Source organism: Netta rufina (genome assembly GCF_964035555.1).
Source record: "Netta rufina genome assembly, chromosome: 1".
Taxonomy (NCBI): Eukaryota; Metazoa; Chordata; class Aves; order Anseriformes; family Anatidae; genus Netta; species Netta rufina.
Window position 1 is genome coordinate 66,705,573 of NC_140123.1, and position 22,094 is coordinate 66,727,666.

Here is a 22,094-nt window from a genome sequence, read left to right on the forward strand (position 1 = left end):
TACAATAAAAGCACTTGGTAACATTAGATATTCTGCATCTAATTTTGTCTTTTCAAGTCCATCTCTGTAGCTGATCTGAAGCTCAAAAACAAACCTTCACTGACTGTACAAAAATTCCTGTTTTTAGAACCCAAAAACATTAAATCTCCCAAGGATATATGCACTAGAACATGCTTTGATCATGCACTCCTGCACTCAGAGGGGATTTTATTCTGACCTTTGCATCTCAGGCTATTCTCTGTCAGAACAAAGTAAAGCCAGGCATAATATCAAAGCAGGAAAAAAAAAAAAAAAAAAAGATACTGACAGTTATAAAATTGCAGTCTCTATTTTTTTTCAGTAGCTTAAAGGAATGTTAGCCATGTACAATATATATATATACTTATGTAACATAAATTTTAATGTGTTATTTGTATCAGGCAGTAGTAATAACTGTACGGTCTATCATGCCTGAAAGATTTAAAATACTACTAGCTATAAGAATTTAATTATGTGTATCTTTAATCTCAAAATCACTTTGTAATAGCTCTATAAGATAATTTCCCCTTTGTATGAGATTCATTTATGTATACATAAATATATTTATGTATATATAAATGCATATATATGTCAGTCAATCAGTATGTATGCACTTTCCTTAACACTGTATTTTTTTAAAATGCTCTATTCACATTAGTTTCAAAAGAGCTTTTACTGAAGCATCCCTACTAAGGAAAAATAAAATTTCATGATAGAAATATGACTGTTGGAGCAAAAACAAACACATGGTGGATAAAATGAAGAAAACTGCAACATCATGCTTTCTAGTCAAGTAATATAGAAGGTGTTTATGTTTGATCAACCACAGTAGAAAGGTAAAGTAAACCTGCAGAATATTCAACTATTCAGAATCAAAACTTTCAGTTATATATCCAAGTACATATAGGAAGAGTAAAGGTAGGTTTGTTTCCAATGATATGCAAAATTTTGTACAGCATCTGGAATAATTCATTTGCAGAATTCTCAAAGCTCCACAGACTCCCCTCAGCCCCAAAGGCCTTCCTCTATCAGTTTATTTGATCACTACTCAATTGAAGGACTAAACAAAAAAGTGAAAAAAAAAATGCAGCCAGACATTCGAACTGCAAAATAATGTTCCTACTGAAAGCAAAAGAAGCTGCATGTATATGGTTTGACCTGACAGCATACTAGAGCTTTCTTAGACAGACTGTTCATACAGCATTAACTGAGCATGATGACCTGAGTCTCAGTGGCATAAGGTACCTCACACGTTTCCAGAACTTAGAATTGGATGACTGTGGGTGCACAGTGTGCTGTTCTTTCCATTTGACAGTACCTTGTTTCTTGATGATATATTTAAGAGATTCCTGAAGAGTCTCATACGTCTCCATCCTCTCCATTTCCAGCAAGATCACCTTTGTATTGTTTTGAATGAGGGCATCGTATAAAGCAACATGTTGATCATAAGCAAATTCTTTACAATTAAGCAGCTGGTGTGTTAGAAGAATGATCAGCCGTCTGCTCTTCTGTATCCTCTTCTCAATTGCACTGGCTTTATCTACAACGCACGAGAAAATGGTGAGACTGAAATTTCTTTTATAGACTCTTTTGTGCATAGGCATTTCATTTCCATTGCTTTTCAACCAAAAGAAACCTGTCTCACTTCAGTCAGATACAGTTTATTCATTAGAAAAAGAGATTAAAAAACTCACAGTAATCAGTTTTCTTTCAGATGTTTTCTTTAGCTGAAATCTTAATATTTTCACACTGTTAGGGATTGTTAGGAATTTCTAATCCACAGGTCAAGCTCAGTAGATCTGTATTACATCAAATTTGTGCTTAGTCAATAATTTGCATGTAAGGCATCATATTCTTTCAGTTTAGTGCTCTAAAAAACAATCCTTCAGTACTTAGCCATTAAAAAATAGTCATTTGGATCCATTTGGGTGACTTCTAAGAGGCTTATTTTCCTGTAGAGGGAGTGCTAATACTCCTGAGCTATAGTGTGCTAATTTAGACGTTAACCCAACAGGGCTGGATCCAGACTTGCAGGGAATTTGATCATCACCATGACTAAAGGTATTTTTCTTTCCCACTGAAAAGCTGTTAGGGACAGTTCATTAACCACAGTTAGGACTGTGATGTTAGCTGTGTTGTACCTACAAAACTCAAGCTCTGGGCCAGCTCAGAAAGCTCCACATCTAGGATCTGCTTTTCTCAATGACCTGCTGTCCACTGCAGATGAGTACCTATCTGGTGAAATACTTGTCCCAGTCAGAAGAGTTTCCTGTGGTCTGCAGAAGGGAAACTGGAGTTGTTTTACTGGAAGTATGTGATGCTGGGCCAAAGAATCCCAAAGTGGGAGCTGAGCTAAGGAATTTTGATGTAACAGCTATTTAATAAAAGCACTCTTTATTAAACAGCTGTTATACTTCTTTAAAGGCACTTTTAAGAGACATTATCTATCATCTGCATATGTGACCTCTTTTCCTTTGCTAGAGGTTGCCAGCCCATTGTAAGGGTCTTCTCAGTCTCAGAGAGGCCCAGCATTTGCAATTCCTGGGTCAGGAAAAGACTGTTCTTACAGTAATTTGCCCATGGTTACTGCTGAAGGTAGGACACTTGGCTGCACAGAACATTGGTGCAGTGAAGTATCATCATTCTTATGATCATTTTTATGTTATTTTCTCTCTTTGTGTGTGTGTGTGCTACAGATACAGCAGCTCTGACAGTGTTTAGTTAGATTCTGTGTCAAGGAATGTAGTTGGGGCAAGCCAATGGGACCGTGAAAAGAATGGAGCAGAAACCTCTTCCTTTGCTGGGTAATACTTGCATTTACACCTCTTTCAGGCAACAGATAAGTCACAGAAAATGCCTTTAATCAGTAAGAACAGGAAACAACAACAACAATAACAAAAGTGAATTTAGGAAAACCAATGGAAGTCCAACAGCTGTGTAGTGCTGTTTGTTGCTTGAATCATTCTCTTCATCTTTTTTATTACTGGAAGAGCACAAGTTATAAATTACAAAGCTTTCCTCTGAAACCAAGAGTCATGAACTCTTCTTCAAATAATAATCCCATTCAAATAATAATCCCATTTTATATCCTTGCTGCATTTTGTTTTCTGGAAATACATGGAGTTTAATGGTGAAAAATGATGATTCATCAGATAATATGATACATATTCATGAAAGTTTACAGTAACTCAGTGGTATTTACTGATAATACTCCTGATTTACTCTGTGTTTAGCATATTTTAACTGTAAGGTTTTAGATTTGGAAATCTGATAACAAAAGAATCAAGATCAAAATCAAGGTAAACAAGAGTGAGGAGTGTATGCGTGAAGTCCATCTGCCTGGAAGCAGGGAACTTTTATGTGCTCCCCATGACAGACTGATTCTGAATAACTTTTCCACCTAAGTGTAAATATTTGGGGACTTGAAAGTGAACAAGGAAGACAAAAGCAGAAGGCTGTGAATATAAACACGAAGAGAAAAAGACAACAGTCAATGCTCAAGACATTATTAGAGTTTCAGTAAAATCAGACTGAATGAGTCAAAAAAGGAATTATTAGTTGTCCGAGGCTGACTTGGTGGGTCTTCATACTGCCTGGGCTACAGGCATTCATTCATGCCTTTGCACAATGAAAATGTCTTTGTTTTCAACCAAGAGAATCCCTGTTAGTCCCAGTCTGCATTTCAGTTGCACGCTGTGCTCCATTTTCTCCAGGAAAGTTTAAGAATACCATCCCAAAACAGAATATTACCTAAGCAGGTGGCATAAATTTCTGCCATTAACATCTTTGTGGGCCAATGTTAGTTCCTTATTCTGAAACTCACATGATAGCTATAGTCTGGATCAGCAATTCTTGCTTTTTTTTGTTTTTGTTTTTGTTTTTTTTTGTTTGTTTGTTTGTTTTTTGTTTTTGTTTTTTTTTCATTCTTGTTGCAGTGTTTTTTCTCAAGTCCAGGCAGAACTTTTGCCACTTGTCAGAAGAGAACATCGAAGATATTGGCCCAGATCTGGGCAAATGAGTCACATCTGGTCCAATGCAGATGATTTTAGCAGTGTATAACTCAGAATGGGCTATCTTTGGTTTCATGCCTGTTTTACGACAAGAAGAGAACATGTGGTCCACAGAACACCAGAGCACAAGACAGACAATTAAGCCCTGGAGGAAAGCAGATAATATCTAGATGACAGCTAATATGAGAGTGTAGGGTTGTCCTTGTGAAAATTAACACAGATTAATTAACACAAATTCATTTTGGATGACAAGGAAATGGGAATAGAGAACACAGATTGTCTCTTGAAGTAGCTCTGGGAATTGTAAAAAATGAAAGTAGGTCATCTCTGTGAACAGAATCTGAACTTCCTGTAACTATGACATCCTTTGTCACAGGTTGAAAAACCCTGAGTGATAACAGCAAGGTTAATTCTTCAACTTTGTGGTTTTCTTCTCTTGGTATCTTGTAGGCCTACTCATGAATGGTTTGTCATGGCTTTGCCCAGACAGTGGCAATGCAGAGTTACACAACCCAAAGAATAGGTGTATGTCTGAGAGTCACACTTCGAGTCACATTTCCTGCATCACCCAAGAAGTTGATAAACAATTTCTGTCCCCAACCTACAACTTGCTTTTCATAGAACACCAACAAGCACAAAGTGCCATTGTGTCACCCTGCTTGACACATTAGACACACAGCTGCTGATGAGATGAGCAGCCCACTCAGGAATGAAAGGGTCTACATGTAGGAACACAACTTGCTCCAACTTAACAAGTAATGCAGTGCATTATCTGAGTTGAAACTCACCTTCTCCGGGATAAGTATCTCTACCATAAATGCATAATTTATATCCACATTTATTTTCTAGAATATCTGGCATAATTTGGTGTACAAAATATTCCACAAAATTAGCCTCATTGCCGTAGCTTCTGGGGTAGATCACATATGCATCATATATCTTCCCATCTGCAAGGTAGAGCAAGAGGAAAGTGCCTTCTGTTAACATGAATTAGAGCTGTCTATTGTAAAGCTGAGTAAAATAACAACTATACAGTCTTTGAAATAGATTTAAGTAGATCTTCCTGATAATTATAATGACGTGCATCTTTGGATACATGTTTGGAAATCAGAGACTGTGCTCATTTTGTGTTTTCCATGCTGAACTGTTATGTCTTATATATTTGCTGCTTTGGAGAATTTGACTGCTGCATTCTGAAAGCTGTATCTTATGGTGTATAAAATAAGAGTTCAATTAATCAATGCATATTAACATGAAATAGAGATGAGTCTGATTGTTTGTTATTTCAGTGGAATAATAGGCTGTTAAATCAGATTTTCACTGTCACTCAATATTTCATGACAAATATTTTTTTATAAAAAAAAAAAAGTGAAACCAGGATTGAATCCTTTGTTTCTGCAATACATCATTATAGAACCAATACACGGTTCTGCAGTGAATGCAAAGCACTACTAGAACTATGCTTGTTCCCCCTTATATAAATGATTTCAAGAAGCATGAGAAAGTGAAGAATAAGGCTCAAGTGTCATTTGAGTTAGTAAACAACTATCAGATTTATCTGTTTCCACATGGTTTGCCCTTTCCTGTCCTTTAAACTTTCTTATGCAATGCTTACTCACCATCTTTGACTGAGTAGGGCTGAAATATCTCCCGATAAAATAGGACAATATCAATTCGGAAGAATTGATAAAGTACAACAGAGACTGCTACTATCACTAGCAGAACTAGAAATCCAACAATCATGAGGACATTAGGATGATCTGCTGCAAAGAAGAGAAATGAAGTGTTAGTTGCAGCCTTAGCTTCTCATATATTTACATCTGCTATGGTTTTAAGGAGTTCACAACTAAGAAGACAAGACCTTTACCTTCCCTAGCTGATGTAGCCAGCACAGAGGCCTGTTGAACCCCTAAAGTAGAAGTGTACTGAGCGGTATACAATTAATATCTGCGAGTGTTGCACTCAGACCAAAGCTCATTAAATACCACATCTGGGAGCAATGTTTCTAAGTATTTTGCTCAACAACAATGTTCAATCACTTTGCAAGGCAGTTGAGCCCAAGCTTGACACCAGTAAGCGTCCATGCAGGGGCAAGCAGAGGCTTGGGGCATTGTTGCGCAAACAGGGTATGGAGAAACATGTGCAATTAATAAAATCTGCAAGATAAGAACAAAGTACACAAGACAAGCAGGAAAACAGAACAAGTCTGGCCTTAAAAATAAGATAAACTATGGCAGTGGCAGATGAGATTCTCCCCCTTCTTTTCCTTTGAGGGTCAAAGAGCATAAAAAAACTACGACAAGTAAGGAAAACTGGGAAGAAAGAAGTCATCCACTGCAGTTCCAGCTTCCCTCAAGGAAGAGCTCTTGAATCCAATCACCTCATCCTCAGAGATGAAAGCTATCAAAGATGGCTGTCATCAGCTTTGTGCTATCATATGCTCACAGTATAGCTATTGTGATTATCGCTCTTCTAGGGAACAGCTATATCTTCTAGGGATTGCTATATTTCTATAGCAATCCAGTCAGATATTTTCCTGTAATTGCCTGTTTCTCCTCTCTCTTTGTGATTCGCATAGCAGAAGTCAGTCTAGATGTGGGCAGCCTCTAGATGACATCTGGTTCTGCTGCAGAAAAAAATGCTGGGAGATAGAAATGAGGTCATTGTGTGCTCTCTCCAGTTTAGAAAGCTAGAAGCTTAATCCTCAGATTATTACACCCAAAAAGCTGAAGAGATATTTTTGACCTATGTCCCAGACATACTGAATTCTCACAGTATTTGGTATAGAAAACACTGTGAATTCTAGATAGCCACATTTGAAATTAAAATATTTAAAAATATATGTATACAGCAATTACACAAAGAGGAAGCATTATTCCATTGGATGGAAGATTAACAGCAATTGCCTCATAGTAGAAATATGCTTCAAAGCAAATAAAAATACCCAAATTAATTCCACCTGGTTTCAACACACAGACACAGAGCAGTTCCGTAGACATTTTTCTCTGACAGATAAACCAGTTAAGAGAGTTCCATTTGCAGTCCACCTTCTTAATCTATTTATTCCCATCCATCATGATGATTCATTGTCTTATAGTTGTAATAATGCAACCACTTTGGTGACTTTTCTGTGATTCAGACCACTAAAAAGATTTGGATTAAAAAATATATACCTCCAGAAGAGTCAGAGTGGGTGACAAACTTTGACCCCAAAAGAAATGCAAATGGAAAAGTCCAGATAGCATATCACAAAAGTGATTTTAAAAGTGCATAAAAGTGACAACATGAATATTTTTTTTAGTACAATGTAGTAAATATAACAATTGTCTGGTGCAATAACTTGGTTCTGAGTATGGCTAGAACCATCCCTTCAGTCTTACAGTGAAGTTTGAGGTATGCTGCGATGTCAGACTACCTTGCCTCAGGAAAGAAATAGTCCACTGAGTGTTGGCCACACATAAATTGAAATATAGACATTCTGGCAGTACTAATTTGGGGGTCTGGCTCTCACACGGTAGACACCCTTTACAACATCCCAGCTGGTGGACGGTGTTCACATGTGCTGGTAGCAACTCTACCCAGACCAGCTTTATACAGGGATCAGATTTTCAGGGCTTTGCCTCCCTCTGCCTGCAAAACATACACAAATCACACGTGGCTACAGCAATAGGCTGTTCACCAGCACCTGAGGAGCTACATGTCACAGCAGTCTGTTGGGCCAGTCTCAACTTTCTCTACAAAAGAGTCAGCAAGACACAGTGGAACAAATTGTAGATTTAATGCCGCCAGCAAGCTACCAGGTGAACGCACAGACTACCACCACCAAGAAGCAATTCCAGAGCTTCTCTTGGACTTGCCCTAAGTGAATGAAATAGGATTAAATATATATCAGTGAAGAGTCTCATATATTGATATTTACAGGTTCCCTAGCTTCTCCAGGAGATGGTGAATAAGTCAGTACATTGAGTAGTACCTCTGGAGACAACCTTAAATTAAAGCATTAATTAATAAATCCCTGAGAAATGCCACTGAAAAGCTAGATAAACAAAGGTTTTGCAAGTACATTTTCCAGTTCCCTTAGTAGGAAATGAGACAAATCTGACATGATTTTCACTCTTCTTGTTTCTTTCTTTGCCATTTAAAGGGAGAAAGAAACATCCAGCCATCAGGCACCTGGTGAAAAATACCCCCACAAGAACTATGAGATTTGCAATTGTTTAGAAAACAAATAGAAAAGAAACAGGTTCCAACAACAACAACTTCTGCAATTATGAACCTAAAACAAGCTGTTTACACTTGGCCTTGCAGTTATTAGACCAAGTCCAGGGGAAAAAAAAAAAAAAAAAAAAAAAAAAAAGATAAATTTCCTGTGCTTATAAAACTTGTAAAGCCTCAGACAAGAATCTCCACAGTGGTCTTTCTGGAAGAGCAGTTTCAGTTCCCAGTAAGGCTGACTCAGCCTCTCATTGCTCTGGAATAAATCGACTATATTCAGGACAATGGGGACAAAGGCCAGAAGCCACTTTTGGAGGCCCTGATCAAGACTGACCAAATCCTGCTGCTTGATTTGACTTCACTGCATTATTTAGTAGCAGAAAGTTCATAAGCTGACTGTAGTTTAATACTATTTATTGATATTTAAGAGCAATGGGAACACAGAACTATCAGGGAAAACAAGTCAGAAAAGAACATTTGAAGGCACCTCCTGACAGATTCTGTAAGAACTGCATATTTTTCTAAATTTAATTTCTAAAGAAAACACACTTCCAGATAGCAAAGACATAGGTCTGGATCTGGAATTCCTGGCCACATCTTTTTACTGAAGATGAGATAAAATGTTAGGTACAGCATTAAATAATTTTGAGGAAAAACAGACCTGATGTGCTGGGATGAATTCTATCTCTTCTCAGAACAACTGGAATTTCAAGCATTCTCCAGAGCAGAACATTCACACCAGAAGGATTTGTGGTACCCCAGACATTTTACACTTCTTTGCAGATGAGAATTGAGCAATGCCCAGGGGGAGATGAGACAATACTTGTGCGTCAGAACCATGAAACACAACCACCAGTTATTTAACAAGCCCTGAATGAAGAAAAATCTCACCATGAGCCAGCAATGTGCACTTGCAGTCCAGAAAGCCAACCTTATCCTGGGATGCAGCAGCAGCAGCATAGCCAGCAGGGCGAGGGAAGTGATTGTCCCCTTCTGCTCTACTCTTGTGAGACCTCACCTGGAACCCTGTATTCAGCTCTGGGGACCCCAGCACAAGAAGGACCTATAGAATGAGTCCAGAGAAGGGACACAAGGATGGTTGGAGGGCTGGAGCACCTCTCCTATGAAGAGAGGCTGAAACAGGCTGCCCAGAGAAGCTGTGGATGCCCCATCCCTGGAGGTGTTCAAGGCCAGGATGGATGGGACTTTGGACAGCCTGGTCTGGTGGGAGGTGTCTCTGCCCATGGCAGGGAATTAGATGATCTTTAAAGTCCCTTCCAACCCAAACCATTCTGTGATTTCATGAAGAACTAGAAGCTAGCGGCAATTTATTTGTTAATAAAAAGGTAAACACTTGGGAGATATTCTGACAGGTTCTGAATTCCTGAGAAGACAGATTAGATGTGATGCTGAGGTAATGTTCTTGTCCTGATTGAGCTGTGCTGGTAGAAAGAGTTAAAACTTCCAGTGTTTCTCCACTTGTCATGGCTTCCCTGTCAGGGGTTAACGGTGTCGTGCCACCTCCCACCACAATCCTGACAGCAACGCATTTACCCACTGCAGTTATCAGTGATCTGAGCTGGCTTGGACACCAGCACTGTGGTGCAAGGAGGTGGTATATTCCAGCATGAGAGACATCAAGCGGCTGTGGAGGGTAACATAGTTTAGCTGCAGGCAGAGTTGCTGCCTCTTGCCAGGTGTCCAGTAAGACTAGCTACATCTTGGCCAGGAAAGGAGGAAGAAATGTAATGAAAACTTTTTGCAAATTCCTTATACTGACCATACAGAGAAGTAATGGAGATGATCTCAGAGCACATCAGAGATTGTGTCTTGTGGCAGGGGGAGAATGTAAAACATGGGATGATCACCATCGCTGGGATTATAAATGGAGGCACAGGATTGAAAGATCTGGAGGAAATGAGACAGCCCTTGTCATGGGCTAATACTAAAAGGTATTACTTTAAATACTAATTGCTTTAAGGTATTAAAACCATTATGAGACATAAAGGGTATTTTTTTATGAGCTAGTGTTAGTAAAGGAGTCAGAAGATACCAAACAGCCTCAGGCAAAGTGGGGAGGGAAAAGACAGGAAATAATTTTGAAGGAAGGGTTTCATATTGTCCTTTCCTGGCAGTATTTAGTATTTTTGTTTGTCATGGAGACAAAACCAAACAGCTGACTCTGACTCTGACAGAAACCCCATATTTTCTCTTCACTCCTCTCTGGCAATTAGTAATTCTTATGTAGGTGACAACTGTTAACAAATCAAATTGCTAAAATTCGTTATAAAGATACTGCTAAAAATGAGCTAGTTCTTAAAGTATTTGATTATGACTGAGAAGATTAGATTTAATTCCTGGTTTCCCAGGAAAATTTCTATGTGGTGATTTATTCATTCAGCATTTTTGAAGACTGTAAGATGGAACAGATTCAAGCAGAGGAACTTAAATGCAGTCACCTACAGCATCTTTGTTTCCTTCTTTAACCTGCCACCTGTGCTGCTAAACACAATTTAACTAGTCCATGCAGTTTCTGCAAGTAACTTCAGTAATAAATGCACCATCTATTGATCTCTTACTTCCTATCGCAGATTTGTGCTACAAATAATAACAATGTAACCCATACTAAAAAACTTAGGGAAAAAAAAAAATCACAATACAGAGAGGAAACTTGTGTAAAAAGCACAATAACAGACAGTAGCTAGGAGACATGAGTTATGCTGTAAGAAAAACTAAGAGATGACCATAGATATAAAAAAAAATAAAAAAAAAATCATCTAAAACAAAAAGAAACAAAAAAGAAGAGTACATGTCTTTATTACACATTTACAAGATGTGAGGCACAAGACATCTATGCAGCATTTTCATTATACTCAGAGGCAAGCTACCAATGTTTTAGAAAATATATTGCTGAACTGTATGAGGAGCAAGTAAAGAAAATCAAAGCAGTGCACAGCCATTTCTGGATTTAGCCTTGCTCACACCAACAGTGATGAGGAGTAGCAGAAGCAGGCATCTTGACAATAGCAGCAACAAGAAAGGCATAGACATCCACATAAAATAGGCTGTTGCAAAGGGTGTCACAGTCAAGAGTTTTCCTGAACATTTACGGATGACCTATGGATAAAAATAAAATAAGATTTGTCTACAGCAGAAATAAGATTTAATGAATCACTTCACAAATATGGAATATCAAATATACTTGTTCCTTCATGCAGCCTTTCCTTCTTCTAGTTTGCAGTATAGGGTCGATAAATGATTGCATTGACTGAACTAGAGTGAACAGGAAGTGTTACTCAGTTTCCTTCCCCTTCATGGTAAGTACATTCCCACACTCATAACTTGGCACACTTCTGACGTGTGCCCAGCCTCCTGAGAGAGGCCACGCTCTCACTCACCCAGTAATATCCAGCCAGAACATCCCCTCTCACCTTCCGCTAGGGAATTCTGGGCTACCCTCCTCAATGATGCTCCCTTCTCCATTATAAATCAACTACATCCCGTCTAGTCTAGGCTGCAGCACAGAATTATGACTCTGCTTGAAGCCATAATCCTGTAGGCAGTTAGGAACAGTCAAGAAGACAGCAGGACGTGTAATTGTGCAAATCCTGTGATCAAAATAAACTTGATTTTACTCATTCTCATAAAAAACTAATCCCTAATCTTAAAGGCCGTGGGATTTCATCTCAAGGTGGTTCAGCCCATCTGAAGGGATAAGAGAGGAAACCATTGACCACCACTCCTGTCATAAGAATCAAACTTAGTGATTTGGCAACAATTCAGGGATTTGACCATCCCTAACAAAAAATTCCCATAACTGATAAAGACAATCCCACCATTCACTGACCTTAATTCTCCTTCTCCAGCAGAAATGACTAGAACAATGCATTTCAAAATGAAACCGAGAGAAAGCCTTCAAATTGTCACTCTCATCTCTGTGTGGCACAGAGTGAGCTCAGTGGCACTTAGAGGGAGAGGGCAGGAATATCCTAGGTTATTCTTGTCACATGGGTGGTGCACTGTCCTGCTCTGCACATTTAATCTCTCACTGATACCATTTTTCCTTCCCCCAAAGCAGAATTTACACCAAGGCATTTCATAGCCTAAGGAAGCCACAAGAACTTGGCCATTAATTTGAAGATGTAGGGAGGATGAAGACTGGTTTTAATTCTAAACAACAAACTTTCTTACCAGCAGAAAATAAATAAAATTTAAAAATAAACATGCAAAATAAATTTAAAATAAAAATAAAACCACCAATGTATTTCAAATTGAGAGTTAAGTATGTAAGAAAACAAAATGAACAAATTCTACCCTTACATTGTGCTTTGAGTTGTAATGTCACCGTGGCCCTTGTATTTCCCATTTCATTCACCACTACACATGTGAAATTTGACTGCAGATCCTCCTCTTTTATTTCACTGATGTGTAAAGTTGCCTCTTTGTAATATTCTCGTGCTTGTCCTTCAAAACTAATAGAGAGAAAGAGTTGGTATTGGCTACTCTTAAACAAAATTTGCATTAAGAAAAGGATTATTCCACATTATATGTACTTACAAATGAGTTTCTTCATGAAATCTTGAAGTATCTGTGTATATTACTGGGTTGTTATCCACATCCCATGAGACAACACCTATAGGCTGTTTCTTAATCCCCAGACGGGCCTGACATTTCAGAGACAATGGAGCACCTAACCAAGATTCAGAGAGCTGTAAACATTCCTCAATGTAAAATATATGTAACATATAACATTATTTTCCTCATAACATCTTTTTCTATAAATCTCCATATCACTTTTGATTTTACCTTAGCAATTTTGACATATTTCTGAGTTAACCTAGAGAAAATGTTGCATAGGAAGGACTTGAAATAGTAAATGGAGATATTAACAAAATATCTAATACATTAACAAGGATTATAAAAGGAATTATTTGTATATGTTACTGTGAAAGGAAAGTAGACTTTACTTGTGATGCTTAACACAACTAATCAACTATTGAGGAGTATGGAAAGGAAATGCTAGTTTACATACAGACATATGAAAATAGCATAATTTAATTTCAGCATACAGTATTTCACTTGTCTTGTTTGCTGATTCTTATCTTGGATTTTATTCAAACTGGACAAGACTAGAGCAAACTAGTCCAACCAAAACTAAAACAGGAAATGTCCTACGATATATTTGCCATCAGGAAATATTTATTCCAGAAAAAAAAGTCACTGTTGCACTGGAAGAAAATATAATTAAAACTACTTTTATTTATTTTATTTATTTATTTTATTTATTTTTAAAACTATTAAAATTATTTCCATGTTAATCTGCATCAAAGCAGGGCTTAGATAAGGTTAACAAATTTTATAATTTACATCCTGAATTGGTAATAAGGATCACGGAGAAGTCCTTTCAGTTCTGCAAAGAGGATATAATAGACCCAGTACAGAAAGTATTTTCTAGATGTTAATCAAATTTACTTTACTTTTAATCTTATTTTTCTTACCTAATTTTACTTTACTTTTAATCTGTCATTGCAAGATTACATACTGTCCGAGAAGGTTAGGCAGAGCACAGAGAATATTAAAGACTAGCCATCTGGTGCACTAATTCTGAGTGACAAAGAAACTGGAGGAAAGAAGAAAAAAAAAAAAAGAACAGGAATACAAGCCTACATGAAAAGGAGCCTGAGCCCAGGTCCCCCAAGGTAGATGCTGTTAGAGCAGTCTTGCTGTAGGACAAGTGCTGGAGGGCAGAAACTGTGGAACTGTAATTGTGATCCCAGCTCCCAGTGACCCAGATTCATCCTACCTCCCCTGGGAGACAGGCTTCTTAGGCAACCTATTAATGTTTCAGATGGGCAGAGTCACTTTCTGGAGAAGCCCATCTTTCTCCATTGACTATACAAAGAAAGAACCTAGATGGCCCTTGCTCCTACCACAAGTTACAAGGGGTGAAGAATCTGAACCATGGAGAACATCCCCAGTCCTAAACAAATGGGAGACAGGGCACATGTTCTGCACCAAGAGCTGTTCAGCCTACTATTTGCTTGTTCAGTCCCTGGTTCTTTCACCCCTCGATCAGAGCAATCTGCTCAGTGCCAGCCACCATGGCAGGACCAATGACTAGTCCCTTGTTCTCATTCATTCATCAACAGAGATGCAGCTGCTATGTCCAGACCAGAATCACAAGTAAAGAGTATCTCTAGTTGCTCTGTCTTTCTCTCTTACCGTCATTCTTTCTTAAGGATACCATCACGCATCTATCCTCTCTTAAGGATACCATCAGTTTCAAAGGGGTTAGTTAAGGCCCTCTTTGAAGTGCATGGAAGCTGTCACACTTTCAGCTGAGATGTGATAATTGACCATGTGAGTTATCCTAGTTTATCCCAGTGAAAGTAGAATAAACTATTTAAGTCCTGAAATTGCTGCTTAATGCCTAAGCATTACCCTATCAGTTATTCCTAACTTCACATCTCTGCCTTGGGGTGCATGAAATCTGGTTAAAATTACAGTGAAAAAAAAAAAAAAAAAAAAAAAAGAAAAAAAAAAGTAATGAACATTTCCATAATTAATTCTTCAAGATCCCCATGTTCATTAGGCCATCACAAACTGTTTTAAAAGCAATTTAAGATCTGTACTTACCAAGCTCTACTTCTATCACATCTTTTTCTTTTGGAAACAAAATTTGAGCAGGTAGAGACAGGTGTTTTGCTTTAGAAATTAAAGAGAGAAGGAAGTATAGATTAGAAAGTTTTGAAATTTCATTTTGTAAAATAATGACTATCATTTGTACTGATAATGCTTTAGCATCTTGAAGTAGATTTGCAAACATTACAACAGTGCTTCACATTCCTGTCAGTGTTATCTGATTTTATTCCTATGACCAGATATTTTTGGTGAGACAGTACAAGTCAATAGTCTAAATATTTTCTGCCTGTTTGATTTTTACATTTGTACATAAAGAGCAAGGAAAAGTTTCAGTTTCTCAAATACTGTTTTTAGATGCTGAGTGGAAGGGGAAAAAAAAAAGCTAATATTGGGAGTTGCGTGTTTTCTCAGTTGCTAATTTTGTTTTTAAATGAAATTCCTTCAGACATTTGAGAAATGACTCCTATCCATGATATGGAATAGCTAGAATATACACTTCTGTGCAATATATGACATACAGTCCCACTTCCCCTGATGCCTGCCTCTGTTGACTTCTGTTCCCAACGTTGAGCACATCCGGCTCCCTACACACTGGTGCTGCACACAACCACTCCCTCTTACATCTGTCTTCCCTCACACTGAACATCCCTTGCCACTAGCTTTTAGGAGTGCTTCTTTTCTTCTGATATTCTTACGTTTCATCTCCAGTAATAATTGATATGGGCAGGTCCCAAACTACATCCAGATGCTTCAGTTAGGCATCTTTTTCCTGTGTTGTATTTTGCTTCTTTTCTTACCATTCATACTGTTGCATACATCACACTCCAAACACATGGCTTGCTATCCTTTCCCTCATTATAAGCTTTTCCTTCTCAAGGCACCTCTGTAAATCCCATAACAATATTTCCCTAAAAAATCCGTAAGAACATATTTAGCACCACTTTCCCAGGCTGCCAGAAAAGCCATTCTCTTTATTTATCCTAACCATGTCTAAGTTTCTTTAGCCGGATCTGAACTTGGAGAAATGCAGAAATTTCGTAGCTTGCTGACAATGCTAAGCATTTAGATGCTGGCATTCAGAGGCAGAATATCCTCTGGGACAGCATGGATCTGCAAGGCAACGGGGATTTACATCATAAACCAATATTAACAACATGTAACAGCTTTACTCATCCGGCATAATAATTTTAAGGGCTAATAAGAAGTCAAGAATGATGCTGTTAATTATTTTGAATGGTAAAAAAAGCAGACTCAACAGACCACTCTGAGACTTCACATGTTATGTTGCAATCTTTTCTTTCAGAATTATTTAAAAAGCCAGATTATCTTTGAAATGAAATAATCTGTCTAGATGCAACAAAGATTTGTGTAATTTTAGGTGGCTTTGTGCCAAATAAATAATAGCTATTTCTGTTATAACCCAAGCAGAACAAAATTCTTGACTGGTTAGAAAAGTTTTAATGAAAGTACATTCAAACAAAAATGGAATGCTAGGCAGAGATTGTCATGTAGACCAACAGGGTATTACATGGAAGACGCGGAGAAAAGGTGTGGCGCCTCCTAAACTACCATATTAGCTCTTGGCTCAAATCTCTTCTATCCAACTCAGAATAATTGGAACAAACTCTGCTACTGAGATCTGGGTACATCAGCAAAAACTAATCAAGGCTTCTACACTCCAGATCAGTATCTTTTCCATAAAGTTGGGCATCTTCCAACAACAAACAGTTGTGATGTCGGTCTGCAAATGAACATTATTTAGTTTCGCCAAAAAAATTATATATATATATATATATATATATATATATATATATATATATATATATATATGTATTGATCTTATTGCAGAATGAAAACACATTTTGAAGTCTTGTAAGTTGATGCAGTCTGGCACTGCTGATTGCTGGCATGCTCTTCCCTGACTGCCATCAAAATTCAAGGCCTCCCTGAGGACATTGAATCCTAGAAACACCCCTAGGTCCACACAACTCAGCTATGATGGACACTTTCAAATTAACAAAGACAGTAATCACGGAGCTCCATTAATTTTCCATCTATATATGTCCCTCATTTTATCTCAGTCAACAGAAATCTAAAAGTTTTTTTCTTTTCTTTTTTTTCTTTTTTTTTTTTTTTTTCCAGTCCAACTATAAAATAAATGCTAGATAATCAAGATGGGGCAGCAGGTATTGAGTTGTATGCCATCACCATATCAGTGATCCAGAGATCACCAGATTGTCGCTAGCTAAGGTCCTTCTTCCTGCCAAACAAATATAAAGTGGAGCTTTGTGGTAACCCACAAAAAAGACCCTTCACCTCAAAAATATGAGCCCTGCCAACTGCAGCAGGAAACCAGAGCCCTCAGAAAATGTTACCAAGAAAACAAACGTGGACAGGTCTGACTGTATCTCCAGCTTTCTCCTTTGGAATTCCCTCCCACAAAATTCATCTAAAAAAAAAAAAAGTTGAGCTAAAGTTTCATTAAGAAGATATAACTAACCAACCAAAGATATTTTTATTTATTTATTTATTTATTTATTTTTGGTGATATTGTACAAGGAGTTTCATTTCCTTTAAGGAGATGATAATCTTTTCTACTTTACCGAGCTAGAAAATGACTGTCTTACCTTCACTTATAAAGATCCTTGTAGCTGACACATTGAACACATTTCCTCTGTGAGTGTAGGTAAAATGGCAAGTATAATAACCATCATCCTCCTTTGTCAAGTCACTAATAAAAATATATTTATCTTTCTTCAAATATCTCTCCCCCTGAAGAGGTCTGCAATCCTGGAAAAGACAGCTTTCTTTATTTGGCTGCAAATAACTTCTCACAGTAATCTGATCTACAGCTGGCACCATCAGGATTTTCTTTACCTTATACCACTGGATCATAGTAGCATTCTTATAATTGTCAAATGTAGGACAAACAATTTTTCCACTTCTAGTGTCATTTGGATAAAGTATCCGGCTTGGGAAACATATTCCTTCCTTGTACGGATGCACCTTCACGCTCATGTTGAACTCTTTTGTGCTATTATTCGGGCTTTAAGAAATGAATGAAGGTATTTTAATGACAGTATTATTATATGGAATAGAATGAATATTTGTAACATGTGAGTCTTGTTTTAAAAGCACATGTGTGGTTACTATATTTTGATTGCATATTGATTTTTACTGGGCCTGTTATAAAAATAACAATTGCAGAATGAAAGTTAAATAAATTTCCATACACCATCAAAATCACATAATTTGCACAGATAATAATCAAAATGTATTTTTAAAATACTTATGCTTTTTTTTTCCCCAAATCTTAAGTTTTTATCTTTTTAATATTCTACTTACTAATGTGTAACACAAGTATAGTTTCCAGAATCTTCTACAGAATTTGGCAGAAACCAGAGAAATCTTCCTAATGAAAATATTCGTGATCCCTCTTCTTCTTGGGGAATTATTTTCTTAGTGTCTGTGTGATACCAGGTGACTTTCACAGCTGAATTTCCTCGGGGACATTTTACAACTAAAGCCTCACCTTCCATTGCATCATCTGCAAATGAACAAAATATTAAAATCTCAGATGAATTAAACCTTATTCATATTGAAGACTGAGGAGACCTTAGCATTTCTGGATCAGTAGGCCATTCAAATGCCTCTAATACCATCCCCAGGCTTTCAGAGATAATGAAAAGCAAATGAATTCCCAGTAGATTTTTTTCAAGAAACAAAACAAAACAAAATCTTCGTCAGTTATGAAGACTATGAAGACATGCAAAAATAGTGTGTGGGACAGAAAACAAACAAACAAACAAAAATACCTGGGTTCAAAGCAGACATATAGTTAAAAAAAAAAAAGTTTTAAATTGGAAAGTATGATTGGTTGAAATGAACTCATGCAAATCTTTGCTTGAAATCCTGTATTTATTCAAAGCAGAGTTCTAAACATGAATCTTTCACAAAGAAAAGTATTGGTTTTAATAGTGTTTTATAAACTTAGCTTTCCATACTCTGGTAATAATATTTATTTACATAACAGAGGGGATTTTTTGCTATACCTTTTCAATGCAGAAAATGGATAAAAACAACAACAAACAGAAGAGCTTCTTTCTTAAAATCATGAAAATGTGAAGAAAAAAAAATGCAACAGACTGAAAGGAAGAATCAGATGAAAAGTTGAAGACACCAGAGAGGAATGAGAGGAGTAAGCAGAGGAGTAAACAGCTTGGGAATAAAGAAATAAAAATTAAAAAGAAAAAAAAAAAAAAAAAGAAAGAAAAAAAAAAAGTTGGGCATAAGGAACTAATTTTTAATTAAAGAAACTGCATGTATTTTTGAATAAACTTTTGAATACTGAAACTGGTCCAGAGAAATTTGAAACAGGCATTTTGACAGCTATTTAAGTGCCCTGCTACCTGAACTGTAAACTGACTTCTGAACATAGAAACTCTAGTCTGAAGGTCAAATGCAGTTTTGGAGAAGAGAAACATGAGAAAATTGGCAAAGATAGAAACTGGGCATATCAGTACAAGAGCTACAGTAAATGAGGGAGCAAGAAAATGAGATCACACACAGAATCACACACAAAATTTCTAGGTTGGAAGAGACCTCAAGATCATCGAGTCCAAACTCTGACCTAACGCTAGCAGTCCCCACTAAACCATATCCCTAAGCTCTACATCTAAACGTCTTTTGAAGACTTCCAGGGATAATGTAACCAAATGATGTTGTAACCAAAAAGCTAATCAAAAGATGATGTAACCAAATAGCTAATCAAAACAGAGAATCTCTATCAAAAATGACACTTTGGGGGAGCACTGCCTGGCTTTAGATGCATGCATAGATCACGTCATGGGTGAGTCCTTCTTCATTCTTCCTTCCCATTCTCTCTGAAGTGGTCTTTCTCCATTGACATTACATATAGACTCATTTACTCAGACACCTAAATTATCCACATCAGGTATACACAACCCTGAGTCCATCATTGTAACAGCATTCCCACCCACAAGTCCTTTCTTGCCCCACCAAAGGAGGAACATAGTGGAAGTACAGCACTCTTCAGGAAAAAATAAAAGAAAGGAAACAAAGATAAAATGGGAGGCCTTATGTAAACTCAGTGACATCTGCAAAAATTTTCTTGGTTAATTCTTCAGCAGAATTCGATCTCTTAATAGATCTAGTTTGTTCTAAAAATTATTATTCATATTGTAAAATTGAGAATACAGGGAAATATTTAATATTTAAGATATTTAAGTGTAAGATTGTATCTTACACTGTTTTTCAGAAAAATATGCAGTGCAACTGGAGACCAGGTACAATGTGAGTGCTATATAATGTTGTTTCACTGGTAGGAAATGATTGCAGGGCCACTAGAACTGTGCAACAAAGTGCATGTGTTAAACCTGCTCAGTGTGATTTAAGCATGCTCTGAGAGACTTTGCCCAGCTGGGGCCAGGAATATCAGCTACTCTAAATCTAAGAAACCTTTTCCTTCTGCTTGCAGACATGCCAAAGAGCAAAAGTAGAACCTATACTTAATGTCAGAGAAATGGACACTACTCTGTGCATTTTAATATAGGGAGAAAACAACGTGTAGAGCTAACTTTTAAGCTGTGATCAATGGTTTGAGATAAACTAGCTAATTTTAGGTTAAAAAATATTAATTCAGTACCATCTTAAACACTTATGCAGAATAAAATTAATTAGAAAATAAATTTTAAATGCGACTCACATGATTCTGATGTCACGGAAACCAAGAGGAAGGTAGATAGGAATATCAAATGTACATACCCCACCATATTTCTAAACCAAAGGAAAAAAATAAAATAAAGATATCTCAGAATATGCTCTTACTACATCGGTTATGCTATTGCCACGTTGCTGATGTACATCTACTGGCAGATAACAGCATCATGCAGAGATAAGCTGAGTCATGTGGGCTGTTCTGTGCAGAACATGTGTGTGTGCCTGTAATAGCAATTCTACAGCTTTGAGGTGATGCTCTTTGTGCTACAGTCAATGCAACAACTGATGTTCCATCGAAACTACTGTTATGACTTAGTTTGATTTGAGGGTGGGGGAATTACTCTGCCATGGCAGGCCTCATACAGAAGCCTATTCTTCCTTGGTTGTTGTTTTTCTTTTCCTATTTTTATTTTTAAGGAAGGCATATGTACTTTGGCACCTTCTTCATAGTCAACTGTGAAAAATTATACCTTGATTTAGAAAAAGACAGATCATGGATTTGAAAATACATACCTTGATTTTGAGTTAAGCTTACATCCAATCTACTGCGTAGTTGCACACCACCTGCTTTGTTTTCTGTGGAGGTATCTTCAGAGACAGGTTCTCATAGGTAAGGGTTTAGCGGCAAGAATAGAAACAGACGAGCACCATCAGCAATGCAAACCTGAAGGGTAAGTGAAGAAATGAACTGGAAAGGTAGGTAAAGGAATATATATTATCCTCACATAATAGTAGTAGGGCAGATCCTGTGCCTCACTGATGTTTTTATTTGTGTTTATTTGACATACACCTCCTATAATTAGGTGTATGCAACTAGCAGCTGGCAGTGTGGCTCAGGAACCCTCCAGAAAAACACTTTATCTCAGAAATTGGTTATTGGTTTGTGGACATTATTTTTGACCTAATCTGTGAATATCCCAGGAAACAGCACACATGCAATCCAGATCTATTAAGCAATCATAAGAATTCTACTTACCATTAATAAAGATTTCACTTGAATGTTATCTGTAACTGCAGATTACAGAGTGGTGGCTATTGCTATCACATATAATGAAGGAGTGGGTGCAACAGATGGCAGATAAGTTTTAAAGAGAAAGCAAGTTAGCAGTGAGTTATAATTTATCCCACGGATAGAAAGCACAGGAACACCAGTGAAAAAATAGGCAAAAAAAAATACAGGCAGCGTAAGTACTGTCGTCACATTAACTGCAAGGAATTTTTATTTTGGTGCCAAAGATTTCCAGACTAAACAAACACTGGCCTACATTTGTGCCAAGTCTGAAATTCAGAACAAGCTTAATTTTGAAATGCTTAATTTTGAAATTTCTTTCAGAAATGCCATTGTTTTTATATTGATGTGGGAAACTTCTTCTGTTTTAAAGTTTAATTACACCCAGGGATTTATTCTTAAACTCTAAAAAAAAATGTAGTGTTGGAAGAGAAAAGCATGAGTGTTTCAGTGTAGGTGTT

The 22,094-nt window shown here is 37.2% G+C and overlaps 1 protein-coding gene across 1 annotated transcript; it reads right to left on the reverse strand.

Moving 5' to 3' along the window:
* Positions 1-1,211: 1,211 nt before the first annotated feature.
* On the reverse strand, positions 1,212-20,677 carry LOC311209380 (interleukin-1 receptor-like 1; the record flags this gene model as incomplete). The annotated part of the gene is made up of 10 exons (XM_084286677.1): positions 1,212-1,558; positions 4,817-4,975; positions 5,648-5,788; positions 12,564-12,715; positions 12,801-12,933; positions 14,880-14,948; positions 17,513-17,675; positions 17,763-17,931; positions 18,231-18,432; positions 20,611-20,677. 10 exons carry the CDS (start codon positions 20,675-20,677, stop codon positions 1,212-1,214), a joined length of 1,602 nt encoding a protein of 533 aa, XP_084142803.1.
* Between the last annotated feature and the right edge of the window lie 1,417 nt (positions 20,678-22,094).